The 17,284-nt window shown below is 50.8% G+C and overlaps 5 protein-coding genes across 5 annotated transcripts; 3 read left to right on the top strand and 2 right to left on the bottom strand.

Moving 5' to 3' along the window:
- Positions 1–420: 420 nt before the first annotated feature.
- Positions 421–1,083, top strand: N7446_000571 (uncharacterized protein; the record flags this gene model as incomplete). Its single annotated transcript, XM_058509338.1, has 2 exons — positions 421–432; positions 514–1,083. The coding sequence occupies 2 exons, from the start codon at positions 421–423 to the stop codon at positions 1,081–1,083; spliced, it is 582 nt and encodes a 193-aa protein (XP_058378317.1).
- A 2,308-nt stretch (positions 1,084–3,391) lies between these two features.
- N7446_000570 (uncharacterized protein) lies at positions 3,392–3,757 on the bottom strand (the record flags this gene model as incomplete). The annotated part of the gene is made up of 1 exon (XM_058509337.1): positions 3,392–3,757. One exon carries the CDS (start codon positions 3,755–3,757, stop codon positions 3,392–3,394), a length of 366 nt encoding a protein of 121 aa, XP_058378316.1.
- Positions 3,758–7,356: 3,599 nt separating this feature from the next.
- Positions 7,357–8,139, top strand: N7446_000569 (uncharacterized protein; the record flags this gene model as incomplete). Its single annotated transcript, XM_058509336.1, has 1 exon — positions 7,357–8,139. One exon carries the CDS (start codon positions 7,357–7,359, stop codon positions 8,137–8,139), a length of 783 nt encoding a protein of 260 aa, XP_058378315.1.
- A 1,444-nt stretch (positions 8,140–9,583) lies between these two features.
- N7446_000568 (universal stress protein) lies at positions 9,584–11,382 on the top strand. The gene is made up of 3 exons (XM_058509335.1): positions 9,584–10,067; positions 10,119–10,509; positions 10,563–11,382. The coding sequence occupies exons 1-3, from the start codon at positions 9,751–9,753 to the stop codon at positions 11,256–11,258; spliced, it is 1,404 nt and encodes a 467-aa protein (XP_058378314.1). The 5' UTR covers positions 9,584–9,750; the 3' UTR covers positions 11,259–11,382.
- Positions 11,383–12,457: 1,075 nt separating this feature from the next.
- N7446_000567 (putative eukaryotic translation initiation factor subunit eIF-4F) lies at positions 12,458–17,110 on the bottom strand (the record flags this gene model as incomplete). The annotated part of the gene is made up of 8 exons (XM_058509334.1): positions 12,458–12,605; positions 12,671–13,056; positions 13,107–13,190; positions 13,243–13,601; positions 13,667–15,373; positions 15,415–15,805; positions 15,965–16,378; positions 16,496–17,110. The coding sequence occupies 8 exons, from the start codon at positions 17,108–17,110 to the stop codon at positions 12,458–12,460; spliced, it is 4,104 nt and encodes a 1,367-aa protein (XP_058378313.1).
- Between the last annotated feature and the right edge of the window lie 174 nt (positions 17,111–17,284).

Below are 17,284 nucleotides of genomic sequence, written 5' to 3'. Positions count from 1 at the left end.
TGTACTATTGGTGTCACTGAATGTACAGAGTAGGACGAATTAAGCTTTTAAGCTCTGAGCTTAATGCACGCGGTACCTGAATTTAGGGCAATCTTGTTGGGACTCTTGCTCTGTGCAGCAGCAGGCTGTATATCATTAATCTGAATGCAGAATAGACACAAACAGGTACAGCTGGGTTAGAATGGTCTCGGTCAATCAAGAACAATCACCCATGGAGGGTCATTGGACAGCCCTAGCACCCGCAACAGACCTACCACAATAGAAAGTCAACTCAAGGGCATCTAACAAAAACAATCTGAGAACGCCCATTTTACAACCTCAACTCCAACTCCCACTCGATCCCACTCTCCCACTTCAACCCAGGCGATGCATCAAACAAGGCATCCCCACCGTCATCCCCCAGAGCACTAACAGCCAGCCATGGGCTACTCAGTAAGGACCTCCCATCCAGCATCCAAGCATCCCGCCAGTCCCACAAACCAATATAAAGACCACGAGCCTAACCAAAACTAGGCCAACCCCCCACCACACCCCCCAGCCCTAACACCAGACCACCAAATCTTCATCTCAATCCACCACCGCGGCGAACTCTCCCTCGACGAAAGCAGACGCGACCTCGGATATAGCGCCTACCACTGGGGTGTCCTCCTCGCGCCCCGAAGCCCGAAAGGTGCCTGCTGCCACGCCTTCGACGTGACCGATGGCTCATCGCCAGATCGACTGCTGCGAATGGACCATAACCCCAACTTTGACTGGCTGTTTCGTGTGCGCTACTATGTCAACCCGGATCATAGTGGGTCGTTGCTGCTGAGGATCAAGGTCGGGAAGGTCAGAATGGGCAATGCATTCGAGAACATTCATGCGATTTTGCGGTCCATTCCGTTGCCGGTTAAGGGTGCTGGCCCGAGTCAAAATTGTGTTGGGTGGATCCGGGCTGCTATTGGGAAATTGCAGGCCAATGGTCTTGCGGAGGACTTTGATGTTGATGCTTTTATGGCTAATGCGCTGACTTTTGTTGATCGGCGCTTGGCTGATGTTGATCGTGTTCCTGATGTTATCAATCACTTGGGGAAGAGGATTTGATGGGGTGGTTTGTTTTTGTTTTCATTGGCTTTGATTGATTTAGACTTTTTGTGTGGATTTTGTTGCAAGATACCCATTGATTTGAACGTTGATAACTTGGGCCTGTGGGAGGTGATATCCTCCTTTGGCTCTGTGTTTGTGGTCCTCTGCATAGGTATGCTAATGCTGATACTGTGGAGGTTGGAGTTGAGTCTTGAGCTTGGTATGGAACTTTACATAGAAATGCAATGGCTGCCATTGGGCCTACGTGTATGAGAAGTCATGGACATTATTGGTAGTTTAATGCTTGAGCATAGGCTTGGTCATCGTAACTATATTGAACCTGATGGGGTGAATTAAAACCTCGCTGTCACTTCAATATGGAACATTGAAAGGTTTCAAAGCTTTCTTAGCTTTACTCAAGTGCACAACGTCCATCTGGGGGCAATCATCAACATGGAGAGATCAAGGCAGGCTTGTCCCACGGCGAGAAGAGGCGCCACATGGCCAGCTCCACGACCACTGGCCAGTCTGTTAATAAGCCAGCCGAACATATTCCAACACCCGACAGGATATACATGTACACCCCTTTCCACGCTCCGTGCCTGGACAGAAATGTAGAGCATACAGGCAAAATTGAGCCGGTGCTGTAACATCCCGGTTCCAATGGAGACTATACTCTAGACATTTGTCTTGGCGGAAATACCACCATTGCTTTGGCACTCAAGAAAACCAGATACGGCTCTTGCAGTAATCACATTTCCATCATGGATCTGTCGGTCTTCTCTGAGGCGGCGCCATTTGTCCATTTAATTCTTTTGTAGTGCACTTCACTTTCATGTTATGACCAGGTGCTCATATCACCACCAGAATATCAGTCAATTGAATCCCCTCAATGGTCCATTTTTCTCAGTGCCTTGGCGTGAACCGCCTGTAGTGTCACATTGACAAGTCAACAGCCTCGATCTGAGTCCACCCTGGCTGTGGATCACTCGTTTGAACATTCTTTGCGGTCAGTACTTCTCGGTGTTTCAATATCATGGGCATGTGAGGATATGGGGGCACACACTCGCGGTTCCAGAATGATGTATGCCGAAAATTCAAATAGCAATGACTTGACACGAACCGAGAACGATCATTGTTTTCATTCTATGTGAACGCCACGCAAAAGCGATGTTCAAATCAGACCGAGTATTGACGGATGAGGGGACATTTGCTTGGGTTTCCTGTAGGGAGAATGACAGAGACACTGAAACAATTTGAGTCTTGGATCAAGGACAAGCTTTGGTTCTTGCGATCTCCATTTCGGCAATAATCTTGTTAGCCTGTTTTAGTCCATTCCAAATAGTGTCTGTTTTGGGAATGACAAGATCGATAAGAAAAAAAAGAACGAGATATAACTTCGGGTTCCCCCAAAAGGCGGGAGATTCTAGACAAAGGGAAAAGGAAGCAATAACATGACGATATTATTGGTGGAGAAAAGGGACGGGGAAGAAGAGAAGCTTCGACCCCTCGAGGACTATCAAACAATCAGGTCATGTGATCTCAACATTCCCTCCATGGACCTGAGCCACTTCATCTGATATCCTCAAAAACCCTTCCTGCTTCGCCAATTCAATCTCTCCAATTTGCATGTAGATATCCTCATTTCGTGCTTTTCTCAATTCATTTCCTATTCCCTCGGATCATATGTAGGTTATATGCTCTCCGTGCCATTGGATTTCATTTTATGGCCTTCATTCATAGCATTTCCAGAAGTCTCTTGAACGCAATAGAGTCAAGTGCTTTGGTTAAACCATCATCTGGGTTGCGCTTCGTGTCGGCTCGCTTGACGTCGATATGATGTCTTGCCACAGCATTCTTGACGAAAAACTAGCGTATTTTAAGCCATCTGGTGCTGTTCTTGCACCCTTTCTTTGCCAAAAGTAGCTAGGTGTTGATGTTGTCGGTGAAAATGGCAATGGGATCCTGGTATCTCGGGAGGCCAAGCTGTGAAGCTATCCTGGCAAGCCACTTGGCGTCTTTGGCTGGTTGATCCAGAGCACACCATTCGGCCGCAGTAGTAGATGATGCCACTACCGTCTGTTTCTTTGTATACCACATGATAGGGGTGACAGCGAATCACCAGATGCTTCCTTCGGTGGACTTTCGGTCTTGCCAATCGGCGTGCGAAGCATCTGCATGAGCAATGAGTCTCAGTTCTTTCACCCTTCCTAGTACGATCCCTAGGTTGTCATGTTTCTTAAGGTAGCGTCCGAGGTGTATCAGTGGCGGGCCTATCTGATAGCATATCTCGAATGCATGGCCGTCCAAACACTCCTCCCAAGTATCATGACTCGCCGGCGCTAGCATAGTCAGTGACGGCGTGCTCATCTTCTCCGAACAAGGTATCCAATTCTGTAGAAACCCCCGGTTCTGTCCGACGAGCACGACCAACTAAGCAATCAGAGATCAAGCCTTCCCCTTGGAATTGCAGCGCTGCAGGAAAGGCGTGTGGTAGACGACCGTACTTAGTGCTAGTGAACCCTGAAGGTGTTCTAGCTGCCTGCACGAGATCTATATGGGCCGCTAAGACTTCTTCCCAAATGCCAGCTTCTGGAGCGTCTAGGATAGAAGCGGCGGCACCTGTGAAGACGCAAGTCGTGCAACTGCCTTTGGCAATAACCTGTAGATTGTCGTTGACATGTACGGTCATTCGGTGTTGATGAGTTTTCACAATGAAAACAGGGGAGTGCAAGTCAGAGCTCCGAAGCGAAAACCTTGATCAATGGGTGGTTTCGTGGTCAGCTCGACAATGTCTTGCCGTCGTTCATCTCTGGATCTTGGCGTTCTTCTTAACCCTTTAGTCCAGGCCGACCACGGGAGGTGTGCTCAGCTTTTCCATTTCCAAAAGAGGTGCTCCTTTAGTATGTGTTCTTCAAAGCAGAAAAAGGTTGTCTGTGTTGTGTCATCCTTTTCGCGGGTAGCCAGATTAACCACTCATCACCCACGCAAAATGATCGGAGAATTCATCTCGCGTAATTTTAAACTGCAGCCTGTGGCCACTCATTGAGCCAGTAAACAGGGAATTCCGGATCAACGGAATTTGGTCATCTCACTCCCAGTGTGTGCCATCGACGCTGGCTCTAGGCAACCAGCAAAATGCAGCCGCCTTGCAGGACCCCAAGCGAAGCAACCCATAAAGAATTTCCAACCAAGGACAGATGATATTGGCGGTCGATTGCCAGATTGCGGGGCTCGGTCTGTGGTTTCGGCTCTGTTCGAAGAGACGTGTGGAGGCATTGCTTAAGAGAAGATGAGTGAGGTGAGATATATTTTGATGAGAGATGGGAGATGAAAGAAAGTAATTATAGAATATATATGTATATGTATATGTGATGTGAGGGTAAGGAGGAGGGAGAGGTGTCGTAAGAAGGGATATATATATATGAAGAAGAAGAGGAAAAAGAGAAAGAAATATGGTACCTATAAGAAAATAGATTTAACGTTATACAAGAACAAAGAGAAGTATACTGAGAAAAAGAAAGTGACAGAAGTTGCAAAAGCACCAAATAATGTTAACATCGAAGCTCAACCCATTCTACTTCAGATATATTTCACTTCATTCCTAGGCCATCACTTCCCCCAGAACTACATACCACATTCGACTATCATGTGCAGTCACATGACAGGACCACCCCCATCCCCCAGGTACAAATCTCAAACCTGAGCATCAGCTGCAAGACCAGATACCAAGCATCCGCACCAACCCGCGAACTACCGGCATCAGCCTATCGACATGAGCGATGAGCATTGAGGTATGCGCTAGGACCAGCTAGGAGCCCGGAGGCTCAAACGTGAGTCACAAGGACAATAGTGGAGATAACGGACAAGTCCATCCGCACGGATGCCGCAATACCCAGAGAGCGATTAACGGCGATTAAATTCCCGAGAGCGAGTCACAAGGCACGTGTCGATCATCCGGACGCAAGTGGACATAGGAGGACATAAGGACATAGCATAAACAAACCCTGTGGAGTTCATAACCTTGGGAAGTTGTGCGAGCGGAACTCGGAGATGCGAAGTCCGTGTCCGAGTTGATTTTTCACCCGCGGCTCGGGGTGTATGAGTAAGCGGATGGATGAATTCCATGGGATTATGCAGACTGGCAGAACTAGGATAATGGTTGTTTATTGATGATTAGCAAGATTGGCGAATTCGTCATGACTTGATGTAGTACGGTATTACTCATGTCAACTATAACCAAACACCGAACACCATTCCCAGATCACATCACCAATATACACAAGTAACTCATGAACTACTAGATCCACCCAAGCTAGTCAATTCTAGGAAAATGCCAATCTCACAACACAAATCCAAATCGCCGACCCATCCCGGCGAACGGTACCAAATAGCCGAACCGCAAAGGCCACATCTTGATGTCATCGATCTGTCAAACTCGGATCTTCGGCCTCTGGCGGTGATCCATCGATCTCTGCCATGGGGCGCCATTGGGCGTTCATTAATGTAAATCAACTCAAGCCATGGCTTTGTGCCCGAGAGATTGTGTTTTCACTATCTCCGTGAATTGAATTGTTCCAGGCTGCGGCCTGATCTCGACCTGCCTATTGACCTCATCTATAGTCGATAGTTCTCGTACTAGGCTTTTGTTGATGTTGGTGTCATTAAATACAGGGTCCATGGATTATATTGGGTCGGATAAGATTTCAATGGAACAGGGTGGAATGCTCGAGCCGTTTCTTGCAACAGCATCGTATTCGTTTCTGGTAGGGCTGGCATAGGTGGGGATGCACTGAAAATGGAAAACCCAGCGAGTCCACTCCCCACCTTGGGCCTTGGGCTGCCTGGCTTGGCTCGGTGATATCCGCCTACACGCCGAGCGTCAGGTATGGATGTATTTACACTCTTAGCTAATCCCTGACTTCATCCACTTCATGTATACCGCCAAGATATGGACTGGAAAGCAGGGCAATGTACAGTGCCAATTTGTGACGTACGCCAAACACGTTATCGCTTAGGTAGCCTCTTCTTTTTCGCATGGTACGTACACATATGCCGGGCGCAAGGAAGATGAAGACGCATTTACATGGACATGGACATTACATTCCACAAGTGAAACATGGAGCCTAACTACTATTGGTCCCCACAGTTGCAAAGACGAAAAGAGTGCCCGAAACACAAGCAAGGAGTGAGGCGGTCATACATGTACATGTACTTGTACAGACGGTAATCTCAATTCCCCAGGCAACTCTTTGACAATGGACGTGTATACGTGTATACGTATAACTCAAGATAAGGATATCCTCGTAGTTATAGGCCGACGTGTTTCAATTGGGTTGCCTTGAGGCTGCCAATTTTTAGTAGTAGGGATTCCCCACCAGCTGCACAGCCTGCACATAATTCATTCATCTGGGGAATGCTATATCCTTTGCCAAGACTCGTACTCGTTACAGTATGCGGATAGATTGTGCCGTGCTACCAAGGTCTTGAGCCTCTTTGCTGACATGCCAGGTCATACATGTGCTTTAATCTGCAAGGCGTGATAATTTGAAATGCGATATGGTATAGAGTTAAAAATACGGGGATTGGAAATCAATGATTGGAAATCGTGACAAAAAAGTCTGTTGGTTTATATCCGTGGTGTATCCGTGGACTACAGATGGATTACTCAGGTTTGTAAGGGAAATGTTGAATAATCGGGAGAAGGTGCGACCGATGCTCCGTCCCGGGCTACGGCACGGATTGGTCATCCGAGTCCCGGTGACTCACTATGAGAGAACTTGCACATACAGTTACTATGAATTAGAGTGTGATCATTGTAGATTGTAGAGCCCAGTACATGTGTAGTATGTGCAGTATGTGTAGTATGTATTTTGTCAATTAATCTAGACCCTTGCATGTAGCGGTGAGGCGACCAGATGCGTATCAAAAGCTCGGAATTTACATGGAAATACCAGATCGGGAACCTAATTTTTATTTTTTAATTCCGGTGGGTCACTCCATCCGTAAACTCCGTCCAGTTCGGACAAAAAAAATAAGAAAGCCCGATGCCTCAGATATTAAATAAACCTGGATCGCCAGGGTTCTTCTATTTTAATTCATAACTTATAACATTAACTTATAACGTTAACACTGACATCTCTTTTACACACCAACACTAACGTGTATCGGAACATCAAACTTGATCTGTCTCATCCCTAGCTCACACCGCCCCCACTGTGACTGGATGACGCCTAATTGAGTCAAACAAGAGTCATACTTGAAAACATTCAAAACGCAGCCGTGCCCACCATGGCTACTACTTCTTCTACCCTCGCCTCCGCCAGCCCCTACTTTGACTCCCTCGTCAAACGCCGCCAACAAAAGAAGATGAGCATCACACAAACATACTACCTCGCTCATACTGCCCGGAAGAAGCTCACCCGTGAAGCTTCTCGGGCAGACCACGATCTCCGCCTGCTAGTCGGCCACGCCAACCTCCTCGACTCCCTTATGTTCGACCTAGCCGACGCAGAGCGCGAACAAGAACGCTGGTTCAACCAAACCGTCAGCGGCGCCACCAAGGCCTCCTCCAACGACCGTCACATCCAATGGGCCTCGACCTCAACGGTAGCGGAAGAGCCCGAAGATTTGGAGGAGGACACTTCCGACCTCGACTCAGACCTCAGCGACAGTGACGACTCAGACTTCGATGAATCAGACTTTGTCATCAACACTCCTGTTCGCCGCCGGGCTCCTTCACCCGTGGCTCCCTTCCACGAGGACCTTCTGGAAGAGGACGACGCCGACGACACAGACTCAGACTTTGAATACGATGACGCAGAGGACCTGGACGAGCTCAGCTTGACCCGGTCGCCGTCTCGCCAGTCTCCACCCGAGCTCCTCGCTGACTCGGATGGTGAGTCCGAGGACGAGGCTACACCGCCATCCCCGCCTCAGCCTGCGCTTGAATCCTTCGATGAGAAGGAACCCGCTACCACGGCCATTGCGCTGGCGGGGTCTGAACAGGCTCATCTCTTTGAACAAGGGTATTTACTTGCACAAGAGCAGAGTACCATTATCGAGGCTTACTAGACACTTGATTTGTCTATTTGCCTTCCTTTTTGATAACTCCATTTTACGACTCTTGCTCTTGTGTACTATACAGCGATGATACCCGATCTTCTTATTTATTATTCCACCTCTCATATCTTCATTTTCAACGGCGTTTTTGGTCGGTCGCTTGGAGCGCACCTATTGCACAAATTTGAACTACTGCATACCCCTCTCATCTCTGCGCTATCTGTGATAGCGGCCCAACAGCTCTCCCTGCGTGGTCGAGACTGCATTGGCACATTCAATTTTGATCCCAACCGGGACTGGAATGTATATACAGACACATGTCTTCCAACGAAAGAAAATATATAATAAAAATATTAAACAAACCAAATCATCTTCTCCAGTAACAGTAACCGTAACAATACTTGACAATCTACATCTACATCTACAGCATCTCTCATCTCATTTCCCCTATCATCCTGGCAGATTAACCCATGTGACTCGTCGATCCTTGTAAGCCAGCGCCCCGAGCGCGGGTAACGACCAAGTAGATCACAGCCAACCCAGCACGCCATGCGCCGTCCTTCACCGCTGGTGGATACGTCAGAGAGATCAGAGAGATCTGCGCGGCTAGGTCGGCATGCTAACCAGGTTAGTGTTATGACTAACTTATAACTAGCTATACTGTAGTGGTGATAGTGGCTATAGTGTTGTGAAGGGTTTTACTAGTGTCATTGTATTATTAGCTTTTAGCGTGCTCGGTGGGTTTTCAGCGGGCTTGATGGGTTTGATGGGCGTTTCGGACTCTCCGTTGTGGATTGTGGGTCTAGGGAGTTTCTTTCGCTTCTTTTTGCTTCTAGTGTTAACGGGACGTGATAATATGGAATTGGGTATGTAAGGGTCGTTTTTTTGGGGGAAGAGGAGGGGGCTGGGATGATGAGGTTTAGCGAGAATGAGGTGTACTGTAGAAGCTATGTCACGGGTTGAAAGGGGTCTTGGATCTGATTTTTGAGTGATCTGCCTATCTAGCAATGCAGACCCTGCCTCAATACATAGTTGTATTTTACCACTGTGGCTGTCTTATCTTGGCACTTTGTGGCTTGGGGCTGAGATATACCTTTGTCACACGTATGAATTCGTATGACATTTAATTGTTGTTTCGAATAAAGACTTCAGATTATATTTTTCCCGCTGTCATTATCAGTGGGCTTTAATCTGACATGCAGTTTTCTCGGAATGGAACGCCTCATCTGTAAGTTTGTGTCAATTGCTAACCTAATGGACATTCAAAAATTTCCGAGGCTCCCAAGGTTGTCAGCAATTGAACGATTGAAAGGCATCCATACTATAATCACGTGAGATCTCGCCGATCCAATGGCTTATATAATAAGCCATTACCTCAGCTAGTTAAGCTTATTGCCTATCGATAAGCGGTCACCGCCCTGACCCCTCGCTGCATCCGTCACTGCTGCCTCGTGACCAATAACCCTATGTACCATTCCCCAACCAAAACATGACCGGGCGACCTGTGGAATCTTGAACTACATGCCCGAGATGCTTCGATAAGCCCTACACTCCCAACTACGCCACCCACAGGAGGACAACCAACACACCCTCTCCGGATCATTCGCAGTTACCTCAATCAACATGTCTGCACCAGCTTCCCCAGAACCCTCCTTCGACTCTGATGACCGCCCGGAATCCAGGGATCATACGACGAAAACCACATCTTCCGGCCACACCCGCAACGCCAGTGACAAATCCCGGGACTACAGTCCCCGGCGACGATCGATCCAGTTTAGCGTCGGAGCCGCGGAAGCTCAGCTGCCGGCTCGGAAGTCGAGTTTAAGGGAAAAGCGGCTGTCTTATGGGGACACCCCGACTAGAGAGAGGGAGTTGGAAGAGAGGGACAGGGAGTGCAAGGCCGCTCTTGCAAATCGAGGGCCGTCCCCGCCTCCGCCAAAGTATGTGTTTTCCAACCACATTCTCTAATTATGCATACTGATCCACGGTAGGACATACGAGCGAGGCGTTTCGTTTGATACTTTTGATAATTTCGACGCGACCGACTTCTCCCTTACCTTGAACTACAAACACAAAGGCTACCAGAGCACGCGACGCAGCAGGACATTTTTGTGTGGAACGGACCAGAATGATTACTCCGAGTTTGCGCTCGAATGGCTTATCGACGAGCTAGTGGATGATGGAGATGAGATTGTTTGTCTCCGGGCCGTGGAGAAGGATTCGCGCATAGCCAGTGATGTCGGCATCGAAGAGGGCAAATACCGACAAGAAGCAGAGAAGCTGTTTGAGCAGGTTATCCAGAAGAACAGCCAGGATGAGAAGGCCATCAGTCTGGTGCTGGAGCTTGCAGTCGGCAAGGTCGAAAGCATAATTCAGCGCATGGTAAGCTCCCCGAGAAGCTTGTTGAAACCTCAATCTGACCTGCTCTTTCCTAGATTCGCATATATGAACCTGCAATGCTCGTCGTTGGCACGCGCGGCCGCAATTTGAAAGGAGTGCACAGTCTCCTACCCGGTTCAGTCTCAAAATACTGTCTTCAACAATCTCCCATCCCCGTTATCGTCGTGCGTCCATCTCCGAAGCGCCAAAAGAAGAAACTCAAGCGCCGGGCAGACCCGACTCGCCGGAGTTATAACCATATCCTTGAATTAAGCGAGCAGCGCGGCAGTCGCATTTTTGACGCTAGCTCTAGCACCGAAAGCAGTACCTCGAAATTACCAGGCGAGGAGGCTGCCGTCGCCGAGGCTCTCGGCCTCCCCGCCTCTTACTCAAATGCGAACTCGCGGAGCTCACTGTCAGTCTCAGACCGGAGTAGCCTCAGCGTTGATGACTCGGACTCAGCATATCCGGCACGAAATTCACTGGATGCCGTTGTCATGGGGAGTCCGGCAGAGAGCTCCCAGGAGAGCGTTGTTGCTGGTGATGAAGGCGGACAGAGCAACTCTTCTCCAGATGGAGCTGCGGATCTTTCTTTGCCTGTCGAGCAAGACGATTCAAATGATGATTCCTCGGCGGCCGATACTGAAAAGCCCAATGAGGCAGACGAGACCTCTGAGAGCAAGAACCCAGTATCCATTCCTGTCATTGAAGTGTCAAATGACAACGATAGAGACTCCGCGAAGGAGTCTTGAAAACATGCATAGCCTGGCCTTTCTTTTATTATCCTTATCCCCGTGCTGCTTATGCACCGGGAACCCTTTCATATATCACGATGCATACGAAACCCTACACGATAACTCTATGTAGTCTAGGTCTAGGTCTAGGTCTAGTCTATGGTCTGTGGTGGGAGAGATTGCTCTGGCTCTACTCTACTCTACTCTACTACCAATACAATGCACTCATTCTTAATGGCTGCCTTGGCTGCACACCTTCTGTAATGTATAACTTCACTTAACTCTTTTGTCTCTATCTTCTATCTTTACCTATCTCCCTGATAGAAAGTTTGATACAATACAGTAGACCCTACGTATGTAAAAGAACATTGTATAACTGATCAAGGCCGAAGCATCCATTCAATCGCATCGTAGCTTTAGCTTTAAGGCTCCGGGTATTGAGAAAGACAAGAGAAGAAAAAGGGAAGAAGAGGGTATGCAAAGAAAGAAGAGGGAAAAAAGAGACAACGAAGTTCAAAATATTGGCAATTCCTTCTCGTCTGATCATCACCACCACCACACCATCATCACATCTCCTATCTCGTCCATCCTCATCAATGTATTTCATTTCTCCCCTCCTCAAGCAAAGCAAAGCACCCCCGAGACAACCGACAACCCCATTCAACCGGTCATGACCGTAGAACATGGAAAATCAACAGATATCAATCGACACGGTATAGATATAGAACGTTGTGTGTGCGCATTTGTGCCTACTTTTCAACATTCGACGTTCAGCATCAACATTCGTATTTCATCTTTTCCTCTCCTCTAACCTCCACTGCAGTCTTTTTATCTCGGGCCACTCTGTAAAGCGAAGCGAAGGAGAACAATAGAATAAAAGAGGAGACAAGAAACGAAGAAGGAAAAAGAAGAAGAGAACAGAGAAGGATAATAAAAAAGATGTGAAGATTGTACACTATGAAGAGGATTCGAATGGGGAAACAGTCATAAGAAGGGGTTTAGTAAAAGAGAAACGAAACGATTCCCCGTTCGAAACCGACCAGTCGGGGGAAATGCAAATGTGGGCGAAACTGTGTGTGGGAAGAGAGCACAGATTAAAACACAAAGAAGCGCAAGGGTGGATTTGGAAGCAAGATGGAATCACAAGAAAATGAGGAAATCTTTTGAGAGGAACCAAAATAATGGAAACGTTGATCATTACTCCTAAGGAAAACTTTCTATGCTGCGGACTCGCCATCCTTTGACGGGGTTTTTGAGGGGCGACGCTCAGCGGCCGCGGGCTGCGACTTGGTGAGCATGGGAGAGGTGGGGTTTGACGGTGGCGACGTCGCCAAGTTATCCCGATCTTCGAGAGCGGCGAGAGCGCTAAGAGCTGGATATTAGTATGAGGTTGTACATAGGAGTTTGAGGGACGGGAACATGTTGCTTACCTGAAAGCGTTCATAGACGAGGTGTCCTTGTCTTCCTTCTTGCCAGCAGGAGGAGTGCCAGTGCGGCTGCTGGCGGCGCTGTCGTCGCTGCCGCGAACCAAATTGCCTCCGGGACCCAGGTTCTTGCGGCCGCTGTTGGTGCGCGAGCCTCCTGCTAGCAGGCTAGACGGACCGAATGACATTGGCTGGTTGGTGTTGCGAGTCGCGCGCAGGCGGCGGAGATCGTCGCTGCCGACCTTACTGGAGGCGTAGTCGGGAGGAGGGGCTTGGTTGTTGTAGCTGAAGCCGCGAGCATCACCACGGCCCATTTGCATGCGGCCACCGCCTCCACGGTTGCTGTTCTGGCGCTGGCGCTCAGCTTCGGCGGCTTGAGCGGCACGGGCAGCCTGTTTTGGTTAGATGTGGATACTATGGAAATGAAGTAGTGGATACTTACAGCCTCGCGAATCTCGTGAATGGTCTGGGGACCCTTGTCAGCCTCCTTGGAGTTCCAGCGCGCAGCACGGAGATCAATGATATCCTAGAAAGTGAATTAGTTTCTGAACGACACCAGAGCTGAAGAAGATACTTACCAGTAACATAAATCTGAGACGGCTGGGCAGGTTAGGAGTCTCTACCATGAGGTTGATGCGAGCAAAGTAAGCGTCCATCATGGCTGGACCCTTCTCGGAAGCATCGAGACTGGCACCAATGGTGCGGAGCAGACTGGTCAAACTCTCAACCTCCGCCTCATCGGGAATACCTTCGTAGTCGACAAGCTTCTTAACGCACTCGTGCATAATACGCTCTGTCAACATGCCGAGCTTGTAAAGCTCACCAATGAACTTGACGAGACCAAGACCACGACGCTTGGCGGCAGCGGCCACGTAGTACTCGTCGGACATCATAGCAATCTCCTCAGTAACACCCTCGGGCTTGGGGGCAGGTTGACCTTCCAACCACGCTCGAACTCCTCTTGACAACGGTTGAGCAGGTACTTGCGGAAGAGACTGCCACCAGCAACGACGTTGCCGGCCTTGTCGCGAATGTTCTCATCCTTGATCTCGGCGCTCATACTCTCGAGCATGCTCTTGCAGAACTTGGCGTACATTGGAGCCCAGTGGGCCTCGTCAGTAGCCTTCTCGAAAGTGAGCTGAATGACCTGGCGCAAAGTGCGGCCATCAGACTCGTCCTTGGACTGTGAAACAATTTCGAGTATCTGGCCGGCGATACGATCGAACTTCTCGGGGGTCATCTTGTTGAGAGCAGCCTTAACCTTACGCTGCACAACGTCGGGAGCCAAGTAACCCTCGCCACCAGGGGCGGGACCAGCAGCAGTCTGTCCGACACTGCGAGGCTTCCAACCGGTTGCGGAAGTAGTGATGGCCTTGAGGTCCATACCAGCGGTAAGAGGCATGGTCTTGTTCTGTTCGTGTTCACTCTTGCCACCGTGCTTGGGGCCGGCCTTGCTGCCTTGGCGAGGACCCTTGCTGTTGTTGCTACCACGAGGAGGCACACCACTGCCAGTGCGAATGCTTCCGGGGCCGCTGAGGCCAGGACGAGAGCCAGGGAAGGGACCGAAGTTTGATGATCCGCGGCCACCCATTCCGGAGCCGCCCATGGGGGGCATACCACCAGGTCTGGGGACAGTTCCGAAGGTACCCATAGGGAAGTTACCAAGGCCGCCGCGCGAGTTAGCACGGCTACCGCCCATGCTGGGAGTGCGAGCGGACGCAGGCCGGGAAGAGGCATCATTGTCACCGACTGTTTCACGAATGCGCAAGTCCCAGTCGACAGAGATCTTGTCCTTGAAAATAGCCTGGAACTGAATCAAGAAGTCCCGGTCGTAGTGGAAGCGACGGCCAGCGGGAGAAGCAGCATTCAGAGCAGGGTTGGGAGGAGTAATGGATGGAGGGTAGGTAACCTTGCTGAGGTCATCCAGGAACTTGGCATTCTGCAGAGACTTCATACCAGGGGTGGGCTGCAGGGGCTCAGTGGGTTTTGGGGTATCAAGCTTGAGACCAGCAGGCTTCTTAGCACCGGTAGGCTTAGCCGGGGGACCCATGTCAGAGACAGGAGTGACAGCACCGCTGTCGGCAGGAGTGGATGACTCGGTAGCACCATATCCACCCTTCCTGAGTGATGCGAACGCGTCCTTGTCACCAGATTCGCCTTCTCCCTGTGCGCGAGCGTTTTCACGGGCAATCTCACGAGCCTCGGCCTCAGCCTCAGCCTTCTTCATGTTAGCCTCGTAGTGCTCACGCTCTTCACGCTCCTTGCGCTCAGCTTCGTCCTTCTTGGCCTGCTTGGCACGGTAGTATTCTTCCTCAGCAGCACGCTCCTTGGCCTCGATTTCAGCCATCTCGCGCTCAATAGCATCGAAGTCGATTTCGTCGTCATCGGCGGGAGCGGGAACAGGGGCAGGGGCAGGAGCGGGGGTCTCCTTGGGCTCTACAGGAGCAGCCTTGTCCTTGATGCTGAGGTCCTCGACGGCGGCGCGAGCAGCCTCGGTCTCGTCGTCCTTCTTGGGCTTGGACTCGGCTTCGGTGGTCTTGCGGGCAGCCTCGTCGGCCAGACGCTTCTGATCAGCTTCATCCTGCTGGATCTTCAGACGAACAGCATTCTTCAACTCCTGCTTCTTCTCCTCATCGGTCTTGGCGGCATTGGCCTTGCTGTCAGAACGGTTGTGTTCAGTGGCGCTGGCAGTACGCGGGGGAGGAGTAGCTGTGGGAGGGGAGTGAATTTCACAGGAGAAGGAGTGGCACGTGCGGGGGATGCAGGGTTCTTTTCGAAGGTCTTCACGACACCACTGCCAGGGTCTTTAATGACGATGGGGCTCTTCTTGGCGGGAATGATGAAGTGAGGCTTGGGAGCGGGGCTGTTCGAGGTACGGCTGGCGTTGTGGGAGTGGCCAGAAGCAGCGGGACCGGTGGGTGCCGGGTTATGGCCGCTGAGACTCGATCCTGGACGGTCAGTAGACATAGATGGCTCACGCGAGAGAGCAGGCGCCTGGGGGCCACCTGGGAATTGGGAGCCCATCGGGTTCGGGAACTGTGCTTGAGGGTTGAAGGGCATGCCGGGACGAGGTTGGGGCGATGGGGGCATGTAGAATCCCTGGCTATAGTAAAAGTTGGGGTCGTACGAGCCTGGGTAAGTCTTCATCATAGTTAGAATCTGTTCAAACTGGCCGCTTTCCGGTGCAAGATCCACGGTGAAATCCGGGGGGAAGGGTTTGTTTTGTTTCTTTTTTTGGTGATTGCCACGCCGGGCGGGAGGTTGGGAGGAATTGAAAGCAGAATAAGAAGGGGGTCTCACAGCTTGAGGGCCGATGTGTTGGCCGTAACCGTAGGCGCCAGGAGGCATCTGGCCATGGGCCATGGGGACCTGGTTCATTTGGGGAGTGGTAGGGTTGACGTTGGCCAGGGCAGGGCTGCGGTTGGCTTGGTGCGGTGAGTTGGGGTAACCCATAGGGCGACCCTGGTTGGGGCCATGGAACTGGGGGCCCATGTTAGGACCGCCGCGAGGCTGGTTGGGAGTCTGGCGGAAACCGGGGTTAGGCGAGTAGGGAATCTGCGGTCCCTGGTAGCCGGACTGGGAGTATCCACGACCGCGGCCGCCTTGGTGGGGGTAGCCAGAGCGTCCGGGGGCGTTACCCATGTTGCTCATATCGCTGTGGGTGGATTGAGACGACTCGCGACGCAGGTGTTGGGGACCGTGAGCGAGGGATGTCTGTCAGAGTTGGGCTATGTGAGCAAACGGATCGGACCTTAGGTTTAGACAAGTGGCGCACGTATAATACGCCACATATCATGTGCGAGGTCAGAAAAAAAATACAGCAATACTTACGTTGGCATCGCCCGATTCTCCAAAGCTACCGAAGTTAGGTACGTTTCCTTGCGCCTGGTATGTCGATGGGGGAGGACGGCCTCCGCTGGATGCAGGCTGGGGAATGGGAGATGGCGAAGTCTGAGGAGAGGTCACACGAGGGTTCGCAGAGGGAGCACTCAGGCCAGCCTGGGCCGGGTTGGATGCAGGCACGGCGGGAGCGCCCATGTTGGGGGAGCTCTGCTGGTTTGCGAATCCGAACTGAAGGCTGTTGGGACGACTAGCGGCGCCGTTGGGCATGTATCCGGAGGTACCGGCGGATGAGATGGTCACAGAGGGCTTGCGAGAGTGATCGCCCTGGGAAGCCGGAGCAGTCGGGGCGCCATTGACAATGGTCACACCCGAAGCCTGTTGGTTTTGCATGGGTTTGCCGTTCACAGGAGAGACGGAAGTCGACTTCCCATGTTGCGCGGAACCGCCCACGGTGGCTGGAGCGGCGGATGAATCCGTCGCGGACTTCTTCGTTGCGTTGGCGTAGGACTTGGGCGCCTGGGTGGACGCAGGGGTTGCGGGCTGGGTCGAAGCGGAGGTCGCGGTGCTCTGTGCTTGTCCCGACTGAGGAGGGTTCGAGGTCATTAGACAGGTGGTGTCCTTAACGCGCGAAGGGAGCGAGGTATTTTCGAGGGAGGAGACGAGGTGATGTCAAGGCGCGGAACGTGACAAGGCCACATCCAAACCTGGAATGTCTGCACACACAGTCAAAGGGATGAAATCGTGAAAAAAATAGGGATGAAAGATCCCAGATGCAAT

Source organism: Penicillium canescens, assembly GCF_028828765.1.
Source record: "Penicillium canescens strain IBT 15451 chromosome Unknown utg000001l_segment0_segment0, whole genome shotgun sequence".
Lineage (NCBI taxonomy): Eukaryota > Fungi > Ascomycota > Eurotiomycetes > Eurotiales > Aspergillaceae > Penicillium > Penicillium canescens.
This window is presented reverse-complemented; position numbering and strand designations above follow the sequence as displayed.

What these genes read in the sequence shown, in the direction of transcription:
- N7446_000568 (XM_058509335.1), top strand. Translation starts at nt 9,751, where the DNA reads ATGTCTGCACCAGCTTCCCCAGAACCCTCCTTCGACTCTGATGACCGC. An exon ending in CCGTCCCCGCCTCCGCCAAA is followed by an intron (nt 10,068 to 10,118) that starts GTATGTGTTTTC and finishes GATCCACGGTAG; the next exon opens with GACATACGAGCGAGGCGTTT. An exon ending in AAAGCATAATTCAGCGCATG is followed by an intron (nt 10,510 to 10,562) that starts GTAAGCTCCCCG and finishes GCTCTTTCCTAG; the next exon opens with ATTCGCATATATGAACCTGC.